At 41.3% G+C, this 17,237-nt stretch overlaps 1 protein-coding gene across 16 annotated transcripts in view; it reads left to right on the top strand.

Moving 5' to 3' along the window:
• CACNA1G (calcium voltage-gated channel subunit alpha1 G) overlaps positions 1 to 17,237 on the top strand; it is a 323,466-nt gene that overhangs the window by 287,376 nt on the left and 18,853 nt on the right. For 13 of the 16 annotated variants that reach the window (XM_033139211.1, XM_033139202.1, XM_033139207.1 and 10 more), the window contains 7 exons: positions 3,187 to 3,338; positions 11,322 to 11,431; positions 11,685 to 11,818; positions 13,023 to 13,093; positions 15,289 to 15,367; positions 15,482 to 15,603; positions 15,980 to 16,324. In XM_033139211.1, coding sequence (XP_032995102.1) covers positions 3,187 to 3,338; positions 11,322 to 11,431; positions 11,685 to 11,818; positions 13,023 to 13,093; positions 15,289 to 15,367; positions 15,482 to 15,603; positions 15,980 to 16,324 — 1,013 coding nt within the window. The remainder of the gene's footprint in view (positions 1 to 3,186; positions 3,339 to 11,321; positions 11,432 to 11,684; positions 11,819 to 13,022; positions 13,094 to 15,288; positions 15,368 to 15,481; positions 15,604 to 15,979; positions 16,325 to 17,237) is intronic. The other 3 variants (XM_033139196.1, XM_033139209.1, XM_033139206.1) reach the window with 1 other exon arrangement.

The raw sequence follows: 17,237 nt of genomic DNA, 5'->3' as shown, positions 1-17,237 counted from the left end.
CTATGGTCAGTGCCAACTGGCCAGTGCCTGCATCATCATCAAATATTTCCACTATTTTACCAACCTTTCCTTCCCTAATACGGCAAAGAATATAAAAACAAGTAAATGGATATGTGGCACTTAATTTTTTTGAGAAGGCCAGCAGCTCACCTAAATCATGAGGGAGGGACAAGACGGGTGGTGCTCCAGTGTTCAGCTTGATAGATTGCATACCTCTCAAGCAAATATGAAGCTGAGAGGAAGCTGAGCTCATGTCAGAGGTGAAGAACCAGCGGAGCCATCTCTTTAAATATTACATCTGTCTTCACCCACAATATACAGAATGGAAAATGGGCAGCCCTGCTTATAAGGTTATGCTGCCACATGCTTTGTTGCTATGCAGGTAACATTCCACAATCTCTGTGAAAATCCCTGCTATATGTTAACAGCCTCTTTTGTTACTGTGTGGAGTTTTGAATTAATCTGCCAGTCATAGCTGAACCCTTGGATTTCAGTGTAATTATTCATAAATAAATCCTCCCAAATAAAAGGCAGAAATTGTGACATTTTTTCATGCTTGAATGTGAATTATGGATAAGTATTGAACAAAAAGAGATCAGCAAATTCTAATGGGGTTTCTCTTTGAAATTATAACTTGGTTCATAGCCAGGGCCCCAGTTCAAACCTTAATTGTATTCAAACATTTTAGTTAATTTCCTCTTCATAGTTTTGCATAATGCCATCGAGATATCTCAAGTTTTTAATGGATATTTATGCAGAATGTAAGAGCTCTGATGAAATTTGTGAGTCAGTCAGCTACCAACCTGTGTAGCTTTTGTTGTTGTTGTTGTTTTCAAAAAAAAAAGCTAAATAAATTCAGCAACGAAATTTACTTTTTAATATTATGCCATGGCATTCAGGGTCAGATTATCTATAGACTGGCAGCTCCTAATGCAAAAAAATATCAATGCATCCTCTTTATTTCAAAATACTGAAGCAAAATGTTTGGGATCACTTCACCAAACCTCACAGGATAAGTTGCTCTATTATTAGTCTTCTCCCTGATGCTCAAACTTTGTGGGATGGGGATATTGGAAGTCATATAATGATACAACTAATCACTTACCCAGCTGGATGATCATTTCATGTGTAAGAGGCACAGGCCTGTGTCCTCTCCACTGCAAACCTAAAGTAATTTGTCTTAGGTTTTCCTTGTGTACACACACGTGATTCTTCCCTCTCAAAATAGGGGAATGTTGCCCAAATTGAGCCCTCGGGCATATGGATCTTCACATAAGGGGCCTGTGCTACATATTTCTTTAGGTCAGGAGTGGCTAACCTCTGTCCCTCTGGATGTTGTTAGACTCCAACTCCCACAGACAGCTATTGGCTGTGCCAGCTGGGGCATCTGGAGAGCAAAAGATTCCCCACACCCTGCTTTGGGTGAAGGGAAGAGGCATGTGCCTGCACCTCCACCATACAAAACAACTGGCCAGCTGCATAAATGCCTGACTCATGGCTAAGGAGATTGCAATTTTGACTATCTGAGAATCAAATTGTATACATACTCCCTGCAAAAATGTGATCTAAAAATTAGCTTTTCCTCAAGACCACGAATACTCATACTTCACCCTTCCCCAAATTTCTGTTCGGACCAATATATGAAATCCTTTTTTTTTTTTTTTGTTCAGAGTAGCTAAACACCACACCATTCAATTCTCTTGGCTCAATAATTTTCATAACCAGTTGATCATCTAATTATGGTCATAATATTACACTCTGACATCTTCAAGACAGTCCTTTTCATTTTATGGTACATTATAATGCCTATTTGAAAATTGCCCTGAATTATAGACTCAGACTTGGCATTTCCTCGTTAGAGATTAGGTGAGTAAATGAGTTTATCTGCAGGAACATTCAGGCCTAAAGAGTAAGTGTCATCCCTGATGCAGCCAAACATAGAAGACTAACAGGGACATTTGCACTTTGGCAATCACACACAAATGAGAAGATCATTTATTTCCGAGACAGAAATTCTGACTGAGCAATCACTTGCATTATTTCATAAATTGTTTTCATAGCTCTGACAACTTTGGGGTTGTTTCCCCCCGCCCTCCATTTCCCTACCTTGTATTTCAAAATGCAGTTATATGAGTTCATGTCTGCTATTTCAAACAGTCCATTTTTTCCTTTTTAACTTTCTTCCCCACTGCCTCTTTACATTTTCCCCTTACACCACAGTATACTGCTTGCCCAGTCGATACCAACTGGTATCTTTTTATACTATCCTCTCTGCCTGGACTCCCATGTTACTTACTTACTTACTTACTTACTTACTTACTTACTTACTTACTTCGCCAAACCTTTATTAGGCATTACAAATATAGGCCATCATAAAACATAAAATTTCAAAATATATACAAATAAACAGCCATGTAAAATATGTAATAATGAGGACTCCCATGTTACCTTTTTAAACACTCACCTTGATATAATATATTATGCTGAACTCACAGCTAAGTAGTCAAGCTTTACATGCCCAATGTTAACTGGGCACTGCACTGCAAAGGAACACATATCCCATTGGCAAGCAAACATTCCTTCACATTTAGGCACACTCTCAAAATATAGAGGGAAGCCTTTAAAACATCATATTACAGTGCTTTGCTATTCTCTGTCAAAAACCACTGCATACTGTCTCCAACCTGCCTCAAGTCTTTTCCAAGCTCTCTTTTCAGTGGAGATTGAATGCCCCATTTAAGCATGCTTTGGTGCACTGTTAATACAGGCCTTGTAATTATAGCTCACATACTTGCAATTCTGATTTAAAGTTCTTGTTTTCTTTTACATAAATTAAGAGTGTTGTTGTGTAATAATAGATATCCAAACAGTGAATTTTTACACTAAACATTATGTTGGAACCTGAAATGATTCCATGCCATACTCACCTTATCTCTAATCTTGGAAGCCTGGCTGTTGTGCATGTTTTATTGTAGCTGCTGGTACAGATAGATGATCCTGTAGTCTTGCTATGCATTAATGATGGTAACATACAATCCCCTTTTCCACACACCATTCGTTGCTGAAAACCTAATCATTATGAATTTGATTGAATGTATCAATCTGGATTTTTGAAAGGCAATGCTGAACTGGTCTTAAGAAAGGGAGAAATTACCTGATCTGCTTCTCCACTCCTTTTCTTTTCAGAGGCGCAGTGTAAACCCTACTACTCTGATTACTCTCGCTTCCGACTTCTGATTCATCAGATGTGCACCACCCATTACCTGGATTTATTCATCACAGGTGTGATTGGGCTCAATGTCATCACCATGGCTATGGAGCACTACCAGCAGCCAAAGGTAGGGCAGAAAAAGGATTTGTGGATGCTGTGGGTGGTTTGCAAACATTGTTGTAGCCTTGATAAGGAATTGGCATTGCATCTATTCACATGGAAAAAAAGAATGAAACAAAAATAAATATGCATTGGCCATTCTACCGTGCTGAATGGGAGATGATGGTGATATAGGGATCTAGTTTTCACCGAGTGAGAGCAGTGTTTGCACCAGCTAAAGAACCGTGATTGATAGCAATCATTCAAATCATCATAAACAACACAGAAAGAAACCAAAATAAAGCAGTTACATACAAGGATTATCTTTACAGCCCATAGCATTGGCTTTCACAAAAATATTTATATTTTTTGCTGCAACTACTGCTAACTCATTAAAACACTCAGGGTGTTCTTGCTATAAGCCAACTAGTAAGCAACTCTGTATTAGCTGAGGTGCAAAGTATCTTCCCTAAGGTATCCATATAGCAATAGTCATACATTTTGGAGTTGGTAGCAGTAGCAGCAGGTTGTACTTCCTGAAATAATTCTGTATGTGCTCAAGACCAAATCCTATTTTAGGATTTTACTCAGAGTAGACTCATTGAAATTAACCTAACTTAATCATGTTTTTAATTTCTACTCTGAGTAAAACATAGTTGAATACCACCCTGATTTTATGACCTTCCTCTAATCAATTTTAATGTATTTTAACATTTGTTGGAAGCCACCCAGGGTGGCTGGGGAAGCCCAGCCAGATGGGCGGAGTACAAATATATTATTATTATTATTATTATTATTATTATTATTATTATTATTATTTTATTAGCAACATTAGCTGTTGTTGCATTGCAAAGCCAAGAGAGATTCTTTGGAAAGCAAGCATATGGCCCAATCTCTCAATTGAATCAAGATGTGAAATTATTTACTACCTCTTTGCTAGGTCAAGTAGCTTTTCAGAAGATACAGAAAGAACTGCCTGTTTTTATTTCCAAAAGAGAAATTCATAATCTTCATCAGGCTTTTGAATTTTATATTCCCCCGTTAGAATGAGAGGTGCTAATCAGGGAGATGCTATCTTTGGATGCTGCAGAAGGCACTCAATGGCAGACATTCCTTGAGTGTTGTTGTTTTTTTTTTTTAAACAGAGTTTATTAACATTTTCATAATATAACATAAACCCAACCCCACACCTACAAATACAAAAACAACTACAAATACACATAAAGTCAGGATTCTTCTTCTTAATTGTAACCTTACAAAAAAAAAATTTCTAGTTCTGAATCTTGACGCTTGACTTCCCCCGCCTTTTCACCTTCGGTTTTAATTCAATATACTATTTCCTTAACAACTTTTCTCTGTAAAAAACTTAACTTTACTTAAAAAAAAGAAAACATACTTATCTCCATCTTTGCATTGTACCTTAAATCGTAACCAAATATTCTTATAGCTAAACTTATTTCTTCTGTCCTTTATCATGCTGCTTTTAACTTAAAATTCAATATCTCCTTACTTATTTAAAATAAACTTATCATTAAGAGACTTCACACTCCGACTTCGGATACCATGGCAGACCATTTAGATTATACATTTAGTTCTTCAACCCACTCCTCCTCTGTCCATTGTCTTTTCCTGTCTTACTCCAGCGCCAAATCTCCCATTGTCTTCCTCCAAGTGTCCACAGATCCAGGCTGCATCCACAGCAAACCCCGCATCAAGCCTCAAGGCGTTCCTCATCTGCATTCTGGGCTCCTCCGTTTCTTTTGCTTCTTCTTCTTGTAAAAATTCTAATTCCATGTCCCTCGCCCCCGAGCTGCCACCTCGGGGTCTGGATATTGTAAGTTTTCCCATTTCCAGTTGCTTTCCCCGGTTTTGCCCAGCCATCTCAGACCATCTTTCAAACGCCTCTCCCAGCTCTTTGCCAAGGCATGATTCCATTGTATAGAACTTTTGAAAAGCCTCCTCTGTGGAAAGTAGATCTTTTTTATGAATAATTCCACTCAAGACTTGTAGTTTCCGATCAAGCAGTTCCATCTGTAAAATAGTGAGCTTTTCCTCATCCTTTAAATATGAGTTCGATGCCAGTGTGAGCGCGAAGTCCAGCATTTTGAGAGAGAGGGTGAGTGTCAGATTTCAGTTCCTGTCTCTTCCTTCCTTTGTTTCAAATTTTTCCTACGACACTCCGAGTCGCCGCCATTTCTCCGAGGTAGGAGTATAAAGATCCAAACTTCAAACGGAGATATTTTTCCCCCAATTAACCCCCGAAGGGAGGTCTCAACAGACTCAGTTTTCAAATTCCAAATACTTTCTAATGATTGTTGTGGCAGCAGTCACTTAAAGAGTTAATTTCTTTCACCAGCCGAAGGGAGGGAGGCGGGCTGCCTTTCTTCTTTCCCCCAGAGCATTCCAGGAATACAAAGAGACAATCAATTACTCACAGCCTCCGGGTTCTTATCAGCTCCTTAATGACAGGTAGAACTTAGACGCTCATCACAGGCTTTGCCGCCGCAATTTCATCCCGGTTGGGGCTTCTCCCCTAAAGCCCGGCTCCGTAGTCCCTTCACCCCCACTCCCCCTTTACAGGGGGTGCGGGGGAAGGGTTCGGAGCCACAACGGGCACAGCCGGGGAGCCCAGGGCACGGGACGCTCTTCCCGCACCCCAACCGGAGCCCTGCTATGCGGCTGCAGGGCTCCTGACCCCCGGGATGAACTGGGTGCTTCGCAGCCGAAGCGACCCACGACCACCCATAATGGCGTCGCAAGCGGAAGTCCCTTGAGTGTTGTTTTTACTATGATAGGATTTCGATCTGTTTCTAAGAACCACTGCAAGGTGCTTTATCAAGACTATGGTGGAACTGTTTCTTTGTACAATGGAGCAGGGTAGGGTTTCCCCATCTTGTCTCTCATACTTTCATTAGAACTGTTCACCATTAAGGGCTATCCAATTTGGATAATACCAAAGGAGTTCAGAGTATGAATATGGGAGAAATTTGGTTCAGTTCACAGATTAAATGTGAGCGTGCCTAATTCACACTTCCTGAAACAATGAATGAACCAAATCCTTCAGAACTCACCCATCTTTGAATTTTGTAACCAAAAGATGTGCATATTACAGGGAAGTACACAGAGAAATCCCTATATTAGTGAAAATAGCATATGGAAATCCATTACATAAATCACATACAAAAATGTGTTATATTAGGGGAAATTGCTTGAAAAAACAGGGCATATTGCAGAAAATTGCATACAAAAATGTAAATATTAGTGGCATGATCTCTTAGATAATCAAATGAAACTTTAACACATGGCATGATGAAAGTCTGTAATCAAAACAAAATCGAAAATTCTTTCTAGTAGCACCTTAGAGACCAACTGAGTTTGTTCCTGGTATGAGCTTTCGTGTGCATGCACACTTCTTCAGATACACTGAAGAAGATACACTGAAGAAGAAGTGTGCATGCACACGAAAGCTCATACCAGGAACAAACTCAGTTGGTCTCTAAGGTGCTACTAGAAAGAATTTTCGATTTTGTTTTGACTATGGCAGACCAACACGGCTACCCACCTGTAACTGAAAGTCTGTAATGTTATCAAGACAAGTTATTTGTTGTTGTTCACTGTTATAACAATTGTTTTCTCAAAATTTATCTTCTGTACCATGAAAATAAATAAAACAGTATAAAAATGTAAATATCAGGAAAAACACGCTGGAAAGCTGGTGAATTTTCATGAGGACTTAAGACTGGGAATATTAAAAACTGGGAGAACCTGAAATGGACTGATTTGTAGATTGCAGGAACCCCAGGCCCTCTTGCATTTTACAATTCGGAGAAAGAAAATAATGAACTTTGTTTCCCAAATCTTCAGTTACGTCATCCACTTACAATACAGTGTCTATCCAAACAACCAAAGGGAGCGTTAACAGTGCTTTTCTTTCTAGAAAAATAGGTGTCAGTATGTACCATGAAGTTGTTATAGTAAGTGGCACACTTTTTAACAACAACAAAAAAAGAGGTACCGGTACTGCGTCCCCTTGAGTACTCCCTGAAAAAAAGCACCGGTGTTGACTCAGTTTGTGGGTCTTCTGACACTTAGATTTCTTTTCTCCCTGGCAAACTTATTTCTGTAGGAAATTCTTTCCCAAGGGATGCTTTGTTAATCTTTTTTAAAACTATACTGAAGCTGGCCTTCTAGATCACAAAGAGGCTTTATCCCTTACTTTTAATTGCTGCCAAGAAAGAATTGGCAGAGATGTGGAGATTATACTCTTTGTCTACACCTGAGCACTGATTGTGTCAGATTCAGTGACAGGGAAAGCACACACATCAACTTAAAGTTTCCCAAGGAAGGGCTAAACCCAATGACCTTTTAGTTGCGCTGATGCTCTTTCTGTCATTTGCTGGTAGCAAGGACTAAAAAACAACAACTCGGCAAGTACCGGTGGTGGTGGGGTGTTTCTTAAAGTGTCATTATAGGAAACATGACTTTCCTGTTCACTACGGCAGTCAGTTTTGGCACCACCTTTTTGGACATGGCTTTCTTAGCTCTTACTGTCACCAGGCCACACAGGCACATAAGTGTGCGCATGTTTATCCTGACAGCTTATCTGCCTTCTTTATTCTTTTCTTCCTTCCCTACACGTCCTCCTTTTCGGGAGCAAAATACAAGGGAATAGCTAGTAAACCATGTCCTGTTTGTCAGCACAAAATCGAAAATTCTTTCTAGTAGCACCTTAGAGACCAACTGAGTTTGTTCCTGGTATGAGCTTTCGTGTGCATGCACACTTCTTCAGATACCAACACGGCTACCCACCTGTAACTGTTTGTCAGCTTTCCACATGCACCTGACTGACACCGTTGGAGAAAGAATGTTGATGTAGAGAAACACCCTTGCAATTCTTGGGTGATTCATGCACATTGTGACACAATTTGACATATGAAGAAAGAAAGAAAGAAAGAAAGAAAGAAAGAAAGAAAGAAAGAAAGAAAGAAAGACATAGAATCATAGATGGTCTCTCAGAGGTCAACTTGCCTTACCTTCTGCTAATGCAGGAAATCTGCAGATCCAGCATCCCTGGTTGGTTGGCCATCCAGCCTCCACTGTAATATAGGAGTGTCTACCGCCCTCCAAATCAGTGAATTATGCTTGTCTGACAATCTTCCCTCTCCTCCTTTCTGAGTGTTCTCTTGGCCCTCCTTTAAGTGGATTTGAAGGAGAAGAAGGGGGGAGCCCCACTGCACTAGTGCAGGCACCCCCAAAGTCGGCCCTCCAGATGTTTTGGGACTACAATTCCCATCACTCCTGACCACTGGTCCTGTTAGGGATGATGGGAGTTGTAGTCCCAAAACATCTGGAGGACCGAGTTTGGGGATGCCTGCACTAGTGGGAATACTTGCATTGGCTTCCACTAGCGGGATAAGTTTGTTGAATCTGGCCCTTAGATTTTATCATGGTCTCCCAGAGCAATTTGTGGAAAGGTGACTGGGGAGCAAAGAAAATCAAGCAGCACAGAATGTCCTCCGCTAACATGAGAAACGAAACAGTGTTTGGGGCCATTTATTTTAGAAGACGATGAGTAAAGAGGGGAGGGTGCATTGATTTTAATGCAAAGAGATCGGAAGAGGCAAATGAGAGGCCTGGAAGGGACTTCCAGAGCTGTCAGTTTTGTCTCTTTTAACTCAGAGTAAGTTTTAACTATAGCAATAGGCTGTAAAATTTAGTCATCCTCCGCTGATTACCCTGCATACCAGTGAACCTCCGTCCTGAGCAGCCAAATTATTATAACGGAACTTTGCTGGATGTCAGTTTCCACATTTCCATTTCAAAGTGCTGCTTTAGATTTTCAAAGCCCTAAATGTCTTTGAATGGCAGCCCTCATTCCCCCTGAAATGAGGCACGTGCCAATGCTTTTGCTGCATACTGAAGACTTCTTGGAGTTGCTGTTGGGATTGTGTTTTATTGTATCTTATTGCACGCTGGGAAGTTTGAATGGTATTTTATGCTGTTTTGTTTTGGAGGCACCGTCCGCCTTTTACTCTTCTGTATATTACTTTGAGGGGAGGCCCCTTAAACATGAGCAACACCAGCTGTGGTGGTAGAAGAAGAAATAAAAGCCCAATTTAAAAAAAAATTCAAAAAGGAACTAAAAGACCACTAAGCAGAAATGGTGGAGAATCTGGGTAATCTGAGCACAATATGAATGCTGCAGGAACTACAACAAAATATGATAAAATCAAAACAATTTAAAAACTACAGTTAGACACTTAAGTTAGAATTGGAAGATCTTAATAACACAAGTAGGCAGTTCAATCTGCATGTAAAGTGGCAGATAAGAGAGAAAATATGAAGAATTTTATATCAAAATGGCTGATATCCTTAACAGGAGACTACCAAATTCTGCTCCCCCCCCCAAAAAAAAAGCTGGAAAAGGCACTTGGGCTTTGGGACTCTCTCTCTCTCTCTCTCTCTCTCTCTCTCTCTCTCACACACACACACACACACACACACACATGCACTAATTCCATGTTTCAGCAGATTCCCTAAAAAGGAGGGGTTATTTAAGAAATTGAGAATAATAATATTAATAATAAATGATCTATAGATCAAATCCTGAAATCTTTCAAATCTTACTGCATTAGATCTGTTGGCAGCCTGAGGGATTTAATATGCAGCTGGACCAAAACCCAGTTGCCTCTCTTTATTTCTGCTGTGGTGACTCAGCATTTTGGCAAGGTAGCAGGTCCCTGATATATTAGCATGCCAAACTCCTGTATTTAGGATCACATTCAAATTATAATGGCAAACCGCTTGCAATGATCTGCCAAATCACTTGCTTATGATAGCTCGATGGAAATGGCTGCCAATTAGCGTAGTGTTGCTTATTTTTGTTCCCTACTACTTTGAGAAGCCAAGGAATAAATGCAAGACGAAAGCAAAGGTGAATCAGTCAGTGTGGCTAAATAGTACTTGAATGTGTAATGTGAAACAATTAAAAAGAAATCAGCAGGAGAAAACGCTGTGTTTAAGGTGGCAGTGCATGACCCACGTGACAGGAGCATCTTGTAAATACTGTGGGAAGCTTGTTATATGACCCAATTACCTCGTGCTAATGTTAGATGTGTTCTGAACTATAGCGTTGCTCAGTAGCATGTACTGATTATGAACCAGAGGAGCACAAGTTAGCTTTTGCTTTTCACACAGTTTAATAATTCTATCAGCCAGTCTTGCTACACATTTCTCTAATTCCATGTGCCTTTGATGTGCTCTGCTGCCTGCCCTCCTGGTCGTCTTTCAGGGCTGTGTTCTAGATTCTGCCCACTCCCAGCCCAAATCTTTTCAAGTCAGCTGAGGTTTCTGACTGACGGTCGAATAAAAGAATGTATGTATGTATTTGTCAGCTGAGGCGATGGCAGCTGACCTGGGGGGCAGGGCTCCATGCTAAGGTTTTGGTTTTAATTGTATTTTATGGTTTTTGTGTATCTTATAGATACATTTGCCACAATCTCAAAATAATGTTATATTATCAAATATTGCCCAGTGTAGATCCATATCTCCAGTTGCAAGCACGGAAGTCTATATTCCTCATATGTGTTAAATAATGCAACATGTGAAATACTGCATGTGCTCCAAAGAACAAAATCACATTTTCTCTTGTGCTCAGAAGCAGCACTGATACCACGATCCAGGATGCCTTCCTCTGAAATAGTATGAAATCAATCCAGCTGTACAGGAACTCGGCTCCTATCCAGCTGCAAATCATTTCTGTTATGCAGGTTTCATGAAAAATAGGAGAGCCTGGTTTTGTCACTGCCACTTGGAAAGCCAGCAGCAGTTTAAATGTTATCACTGTGCATGAGTTGTGATATGCCTGCGTTCCTGCCCCTTCTTCATTTTGCCTTTTCATATTAAAATAATAATAATGCCTCCTGTTGAAAGCAGGAAGGCCAGTAATTGCAGGAAGCAAAATCCTCCTGAAGATATTGCAATAACCTTTGGAGTTGTCTCCACATTACAGGTTCTTGATGAAGCTCTGAAGATTTGCAATTACATCTTCACGGTCATCTTTGTCATGGAATCTGTTTTCAAGCTGATTGCATTTGGGTTTCGTCGGTTCTTTCAAGACAGGTAAGTCCTAAGGAATTTTAGGTTTTTGCATTTTCTGTTCTAGTCAGTGATATATCCAGACTTGACTAATTCCTATAATAGTACTCTATATAATAGTTTTAAAATTGTTTGACATGTTTCATCACAAAAATTGCTTGAGGTAGTGCATCGGTTCATGAGTCAGTTCCGGAATAACTGAAATGATTGGAATCCTTTTGTCACCACTGCAAATATTGTAGCAGTTTTTTCTGCTTGGTTTTTGTGTCGCTTTCAGGTGGAACCAATTAGACCTGGCAATAGTGCTGTTGTCCATCATGGGGATCACGCTGGAAGAGATTGAGGTGAATGCCTCACTGCCTATCAACCCCACCATTATCCGCATTATGAGGGTCCTGAGGATTGCTCGAGGTCAGTCTCCCCTTACTCCTGGGGCATTCCAGCCACACAGTTTCTGTTCCCAGTGGAACTGTTAATTCCTGGCATTGTAAGGTTTCCTATGCAGCACGGCTATACTTCCAAGCATAAACTGCCTAGCTAATAGACACCTCAATGTACTTTGTCCTGCTATTACCTGCAAGCCATTTGGGGTTGGGTTATATCACACACACCCCAGGAGCTCAATGTGATGTACAAGGTTTGAATCTCCCCAATTTTGTCAACGCAACACCACTCTGAGATAGGTTGTGCTGAGAGAGAGTGCAGCTGGCCCTAGGTCACCCAATGGCCTCTGTGACTGTGTGGGGAGTTGAACATGGATCATTCTAGTCCTAGTCTGGCAGTCTTGTGTTTACTCAGAAGTAGCTTTCCATCACTGCTATGACGAGTTAGTTGTGTGGCAGGCATTACATACAGGGAAGGACCAGAATTGCTTGGTCTTCAGGCACTCTAGATCAGGCTTCCTCAAACTCAGCCCTCCAGATGTTTTGAGACTACAATTCCCATCATCAATGACCACTGGTCCTGTTAGCTAGGGATGATGGGAGTTGTAGTCCCAAAACATCTGGAGGGCTGAGTTTGCCTATGCCTGCTCTAGATGAACCTCTTCCATCTATATTTCCAGTAGGTTGGTGGTATCAATTCCAAGCAACAAAGCACTAAAGGGTTTTGTTACAGAATGACTGGAGCTGGTGGCATTAGTTCTTAGCTTATGAAGTGCTTAGTTCTGAACGTCATGAGTTCATGTTATTTCTTATCCAGTCTTCTTGTGATGGAAATCGATGGGGATACACTTGGCTTCTTAATTCTTTAGCTTGAAGCTGAATTCTGTCATCAGTACATCAGATAGATTTCTGACCTTTCCAAACCAGTTTACTTTACTCAGCAGCGGTAGTCACCACCAGGAGAAAAGGTCACTCTTGTATTCCTGCCACAGTGTCAGCAGCACCCAATTTAGTGACAGAATAAGATGGCCATGATGTTCACAGGTTTTTCTACTTGTTACGAACTTCCTGACAACAGAGCACTTTATTATAATGCGGCCTTGCATTTTCACCCCTAGTGAAGGATGCTTGCCACATCACTTGGGGAGCCTGATATGCCTTCTGAAATATTTATTTCCTTTTCACATGCCAATTGTGTGACAATAATGCAGAGAACATTTCATTTTCTGCAGTGTTGAAATTGCTGAAGATGGCTGTAGGGATGAGAGCTCTGCTGGACACAGTGATGCAAGCACTGCCTCAGGTAACCTTTGTGTCTTTATCATAAAGACCTCTGCTGAGTTGCCCTCATTTTCTAATTTCCTTGAGAAGTCTATGAGTTGCTGTTCTTGTTGTTTTGGCGTATCTCCCTTATGTGTGTTTTCTCTGTGCTCAGAACTACCCTTGCTATGAATTTGTTGTTGTTCAGTCGTTCAGTCGTGTCCGACTCTTCGTGACCCCATGGACCAGAGCACGCCAGGCACGCCTATCTTTCACTGCCTCCTGCAGTTTGGCCAAACTCATGCTAGTCGCTTCGAGAACACTGTCCAACCATCTCAACCTCTGTCGTCCCCTTCTCCTTGTGCCCTCCATCTTTCCCAACATCAGGGTCTTTTCTAGGGAGTCTTCTCTTCTAATGAGGTGGCCAAAGTACTGGAGCCTCAACTTCAGGATCTGTTTGGTGTTTTTGCAGTCCATGGGACTCTCAAGAGTCTCCTCCAGCACCATAATTCAAAAGCATCAATTCTTCGGCAATCAGTCTTCTATGAATTTAGTAAGTGTTAATTCTAATGGTTGGGGGATCTCCAGACTGGGCATGATGCTTTACCACAGTTCCTCAAATCTCAGTTCAGTTTAGCTTATCCTCTGCTCAGCCTCATTCTTCACATGCTGCCTTTCATGTTTGGAGCAAATAAGAACGTAATAAGAATGCTGCTGGATCAGGACAAGGACTCATCAGGACAAGGACCCATCTGATCCAGCACTCTGCTCTCAGAATGGCCAACCAGGTGCCCATGGGAAGCCCACAAGCAGGACATGAATGCTTCTTCCTCTCAGTCATGGGATTTATTTTTATTTTATTTTTTAAAGCTAAATACATGTTTTGACAGTTGTGTGCATACACTTCCAAACAAACCAGTAACTTGATGCAATGAGCAGTGGCAGAAAGAAGTAAGAGAGGAAACTTCCCCTCTGTAGGATTGCAAAATGGCTGGGGTTGTGCACGGTCAGAAACAATCCACCTTAACCATAGAAAAGGGAAATTAATACATGGGATCGCTTTTAAATTGTTGGAGCAGATGGAGCAGGAGAAAATATAAAGACAACATTACGTATGACAGCCAGGGTAGCTCAATCGGTAGAGCATGAGACTCTTAGTTTCAGCGTTGTGGGCTTGAGACCCACTTTGGGCAAAAGATTCCTGCATTGCAGTGGATTGGACTAGGTTACCCTTGTGGTCCCTTCCATCTCTATGATTTATGGTAGGATCAGTGCTCCTCATGAACAGGAGGCATTGTGGGGAAGTTAGGGGCGCTTCAATGGTGAACTAACTTTCATGGGGGGACTTCAAAGTAGATTGCATTGTGTGACCCACAGCAGTTAGCAATGTGGTGGACTGAACAAGGTATTTGCTGTATTTCTAAGCAGAAATTAAACAAATAAATCAGTCTAGAACAGGGTAGCCAACATGGTGCTCTTCAGATGTTGTTCCCATCAGTCCTGACCATGGGCCATATAGGTTGGGGCAGATGGGAGTTGGGGTTCTGCAACATCTGGATAGCACCACCACGTTGGCTATCCCTCATCTAGAATTACTCTGACTTTGGAATGGAATTTCAGTGGCCGTCTGCTTTTCTCTTAGAGGTGGGATATAAACTCTCAAAACCAGAGGAAATTGAAAAGCCCTGGAGTTCTAGGTGGAACTGTTCGGGAATGGCAATGCAACATTGTGGGCATAGTGCAACAATCTGTATTGTGAACAATCTGGTATTGTGCTTGTGCAGCAGACAGTGCGCAACATTATATGACAGTCCTTGACAGGGCAAGACTATGTACTCTGTTTATAAAGTTTTAAATGCATACTCCTTTTTTTTTTTTACTAAAACTGTTTGCCCAGTAGTATTGGGAAGCACCTTTTCAATCAAAAACAGGTTTTGACTGTTCAGCCAGGTGACTGGTAACAATACAAACTTTCTTGAAACTATTTCTGTCTGTTCATATGCTTTTTCTCCACCTGCATTGCCTAGGATTGAAGCTTTTGTATTTACTCACTGGCACAGTAAATCATGAGACTGGGCTACTACTAGTGGTTAGACAGGACTTGTTACAGTTACTGAGGAAAAAGAGACAAAGGCAGCCTATACAATGGAGGCTAATGTGGTACATCTCCCATAATGGGGGTTACTTAAGAGACATACATCAACGATTTTTTCCCCTCCTTTTCTTTTCTCTTTACAGGTGGGGAATCTGGGTCTTCTCTTCATGTTATTGTTTTTCATATTTGCAGCTCTTGGGGTGGAGCTGTTTGGAGACCTTGGTAAGTTCTCTGCTGCACCAGTTTGTTGCATAGAATTGGATGAGGCAAAGAAACATCGTTATTTGTCAAGGAAACAAATGGCTAAATTGCCTTTATTTTTGGTTGGTCATACAGAATGTGACGATACTCATCCCTGTGAGGGCTTAGGGCGGCATGCAACTTTTCGCAACTTTGGGATGGCTTTTCTCACACTCTTCCGTGTATCCACAGGAGACAACTGGAATGGGATAATGAAGGTAAAATCCCCATTAGAATGAGTGTTGATACAGACAGGTGTTCTTATGGTTTGAGGAATTCATGCTAGGACAGTGCTGAATAGTTCCATGTTGATGTTTGCACAGAAATCAGCTATTGCGGCAAGGTTGTGTGTATTGGCTATTTGTATGAGTAAGAAGCCTTTGTGTGCCCTCCACATGATAATTCCATATAAACTCTGTGGAGGATGAAGGAAATTAACCTGAAGAGATTCTACAGTGGGTTTTGCTCACCCCTAAAAAAAGCCTTTTGGGCCTGAAGCTGAAAAGCCCAATCTGATTCATGGATAGAGTTGCCCAGAGCTCTCTCATAAGCCACGACTATTCCCACCTCCCATCCCTCTGTTCCTTCCTTTAGGACACTCTGCGAGACTGTGATGAGGAATCCACCTGCTACAACACCGTCATCTCGCCAATCTACTTCGTCTCATTTGTGCTGACAGCCCAGTTTGTCCTGGTGAATGTGGTGATTGCTGTACTCATGAAGCACCTAGAGGAAAGTAACAAGGAAGCGAAAGAGGAAGCAGAACTGGAATTGGAACTGGAGATGGAAATGAAGACAATCACCCCGGGCCAGCATCCGCCCTCTGACCCTTTCATATGGGCAGGCAGTAATGCAGGAGAAAGACCTGAGAGCCCCGGAGGATATGCCAATCCCATGCAAATCAAGGTGGATTCTCAACTCTCATTGGTTCACCCTATGGTGAGAATCTTAGGGGGTGGGTGAAGTGGGGAGTAGCTTGTACTTTCCTCAGATAGCATTTGCACAGATTCCAAAAAGTCTTGAGTGTATTAATGTATATGGGAGTTGTATTCCTTTTTCCCTGTGAGTGAAAATCCCTATTCAGCAAGTGCCGACCATGAAATTGAATGTTCATATAGGATTGCAACGATGAGAGTCATGAGAGCATTTGTTATGAGTTGGCAGGTTATGTTGATGGGAGATGAGGGATGTGCGGCAGGTGGCTACAAGAACTGCATTAAACAGGCACAAGATTCCCACTCACTCTCTCAGCTGTATGTCTGGTATACAAATAATAAATTTATTCAGATCTGTCCCAGCCATAACTTTGGACGAGTGACTGTCTCGCCCCACAGAACTCTTTTTTTTTTCAGTGAAAATTTATGTGTATTTGAGCACATGATGAAAGAGGAACACAGCTCCTAAAATGTAGCCATGCAAAGTTATGTGATTGGCAGCATGCTTCTTTGCTTGCATGTTCCGTAAAGTATATGCACTGTGTTCATAAGGGTATATGTCATCATATATACTTGCCTTCATAGAAAGTACTGCTTTTAAGTGATCGGCCATCATATTGCTTGAGAAGCTTTTATGCTATGTATGAATATTCAGGTGTAAGCACTTGAGAAAACACTTTTGAAATTGGGAGCCTGTCATTTGGAACTTGGGTTAAAATTTTCAAAAGCTCATAGGTGTTCCGAATCCCAAACTTCCTGCTGGACTATCTCAGGTGCTACAGAATGCTAAATTCACTTATTCAGTAATATGTCCCATTGAAGTTAGTGGGTCTAACTTCTGAGGAAGCATGCATAGGATTGGACTATTCAGCATTGCACAAACCCCAAAATTAATAATCGTCATGGAAGTCAAAGGG

The sequence above is a fragment of the Lacerta agilis genome, chromosome 2 (assembly GCF_009819535.1).
Source record: "Lacerta agilis isolate rLacAgi1 chromosome 2, rLacAgi1.pri, whole genome shotgun sequence".
NCBI lineage: Eukaryota > Metazoa > Chordata > Lepidosauria > Squamata > Lacertidae > Lacerta > Lacerta agilis.
This window is presented reverse-complemented; position numbering and strand designations above follow the sequence as displayed.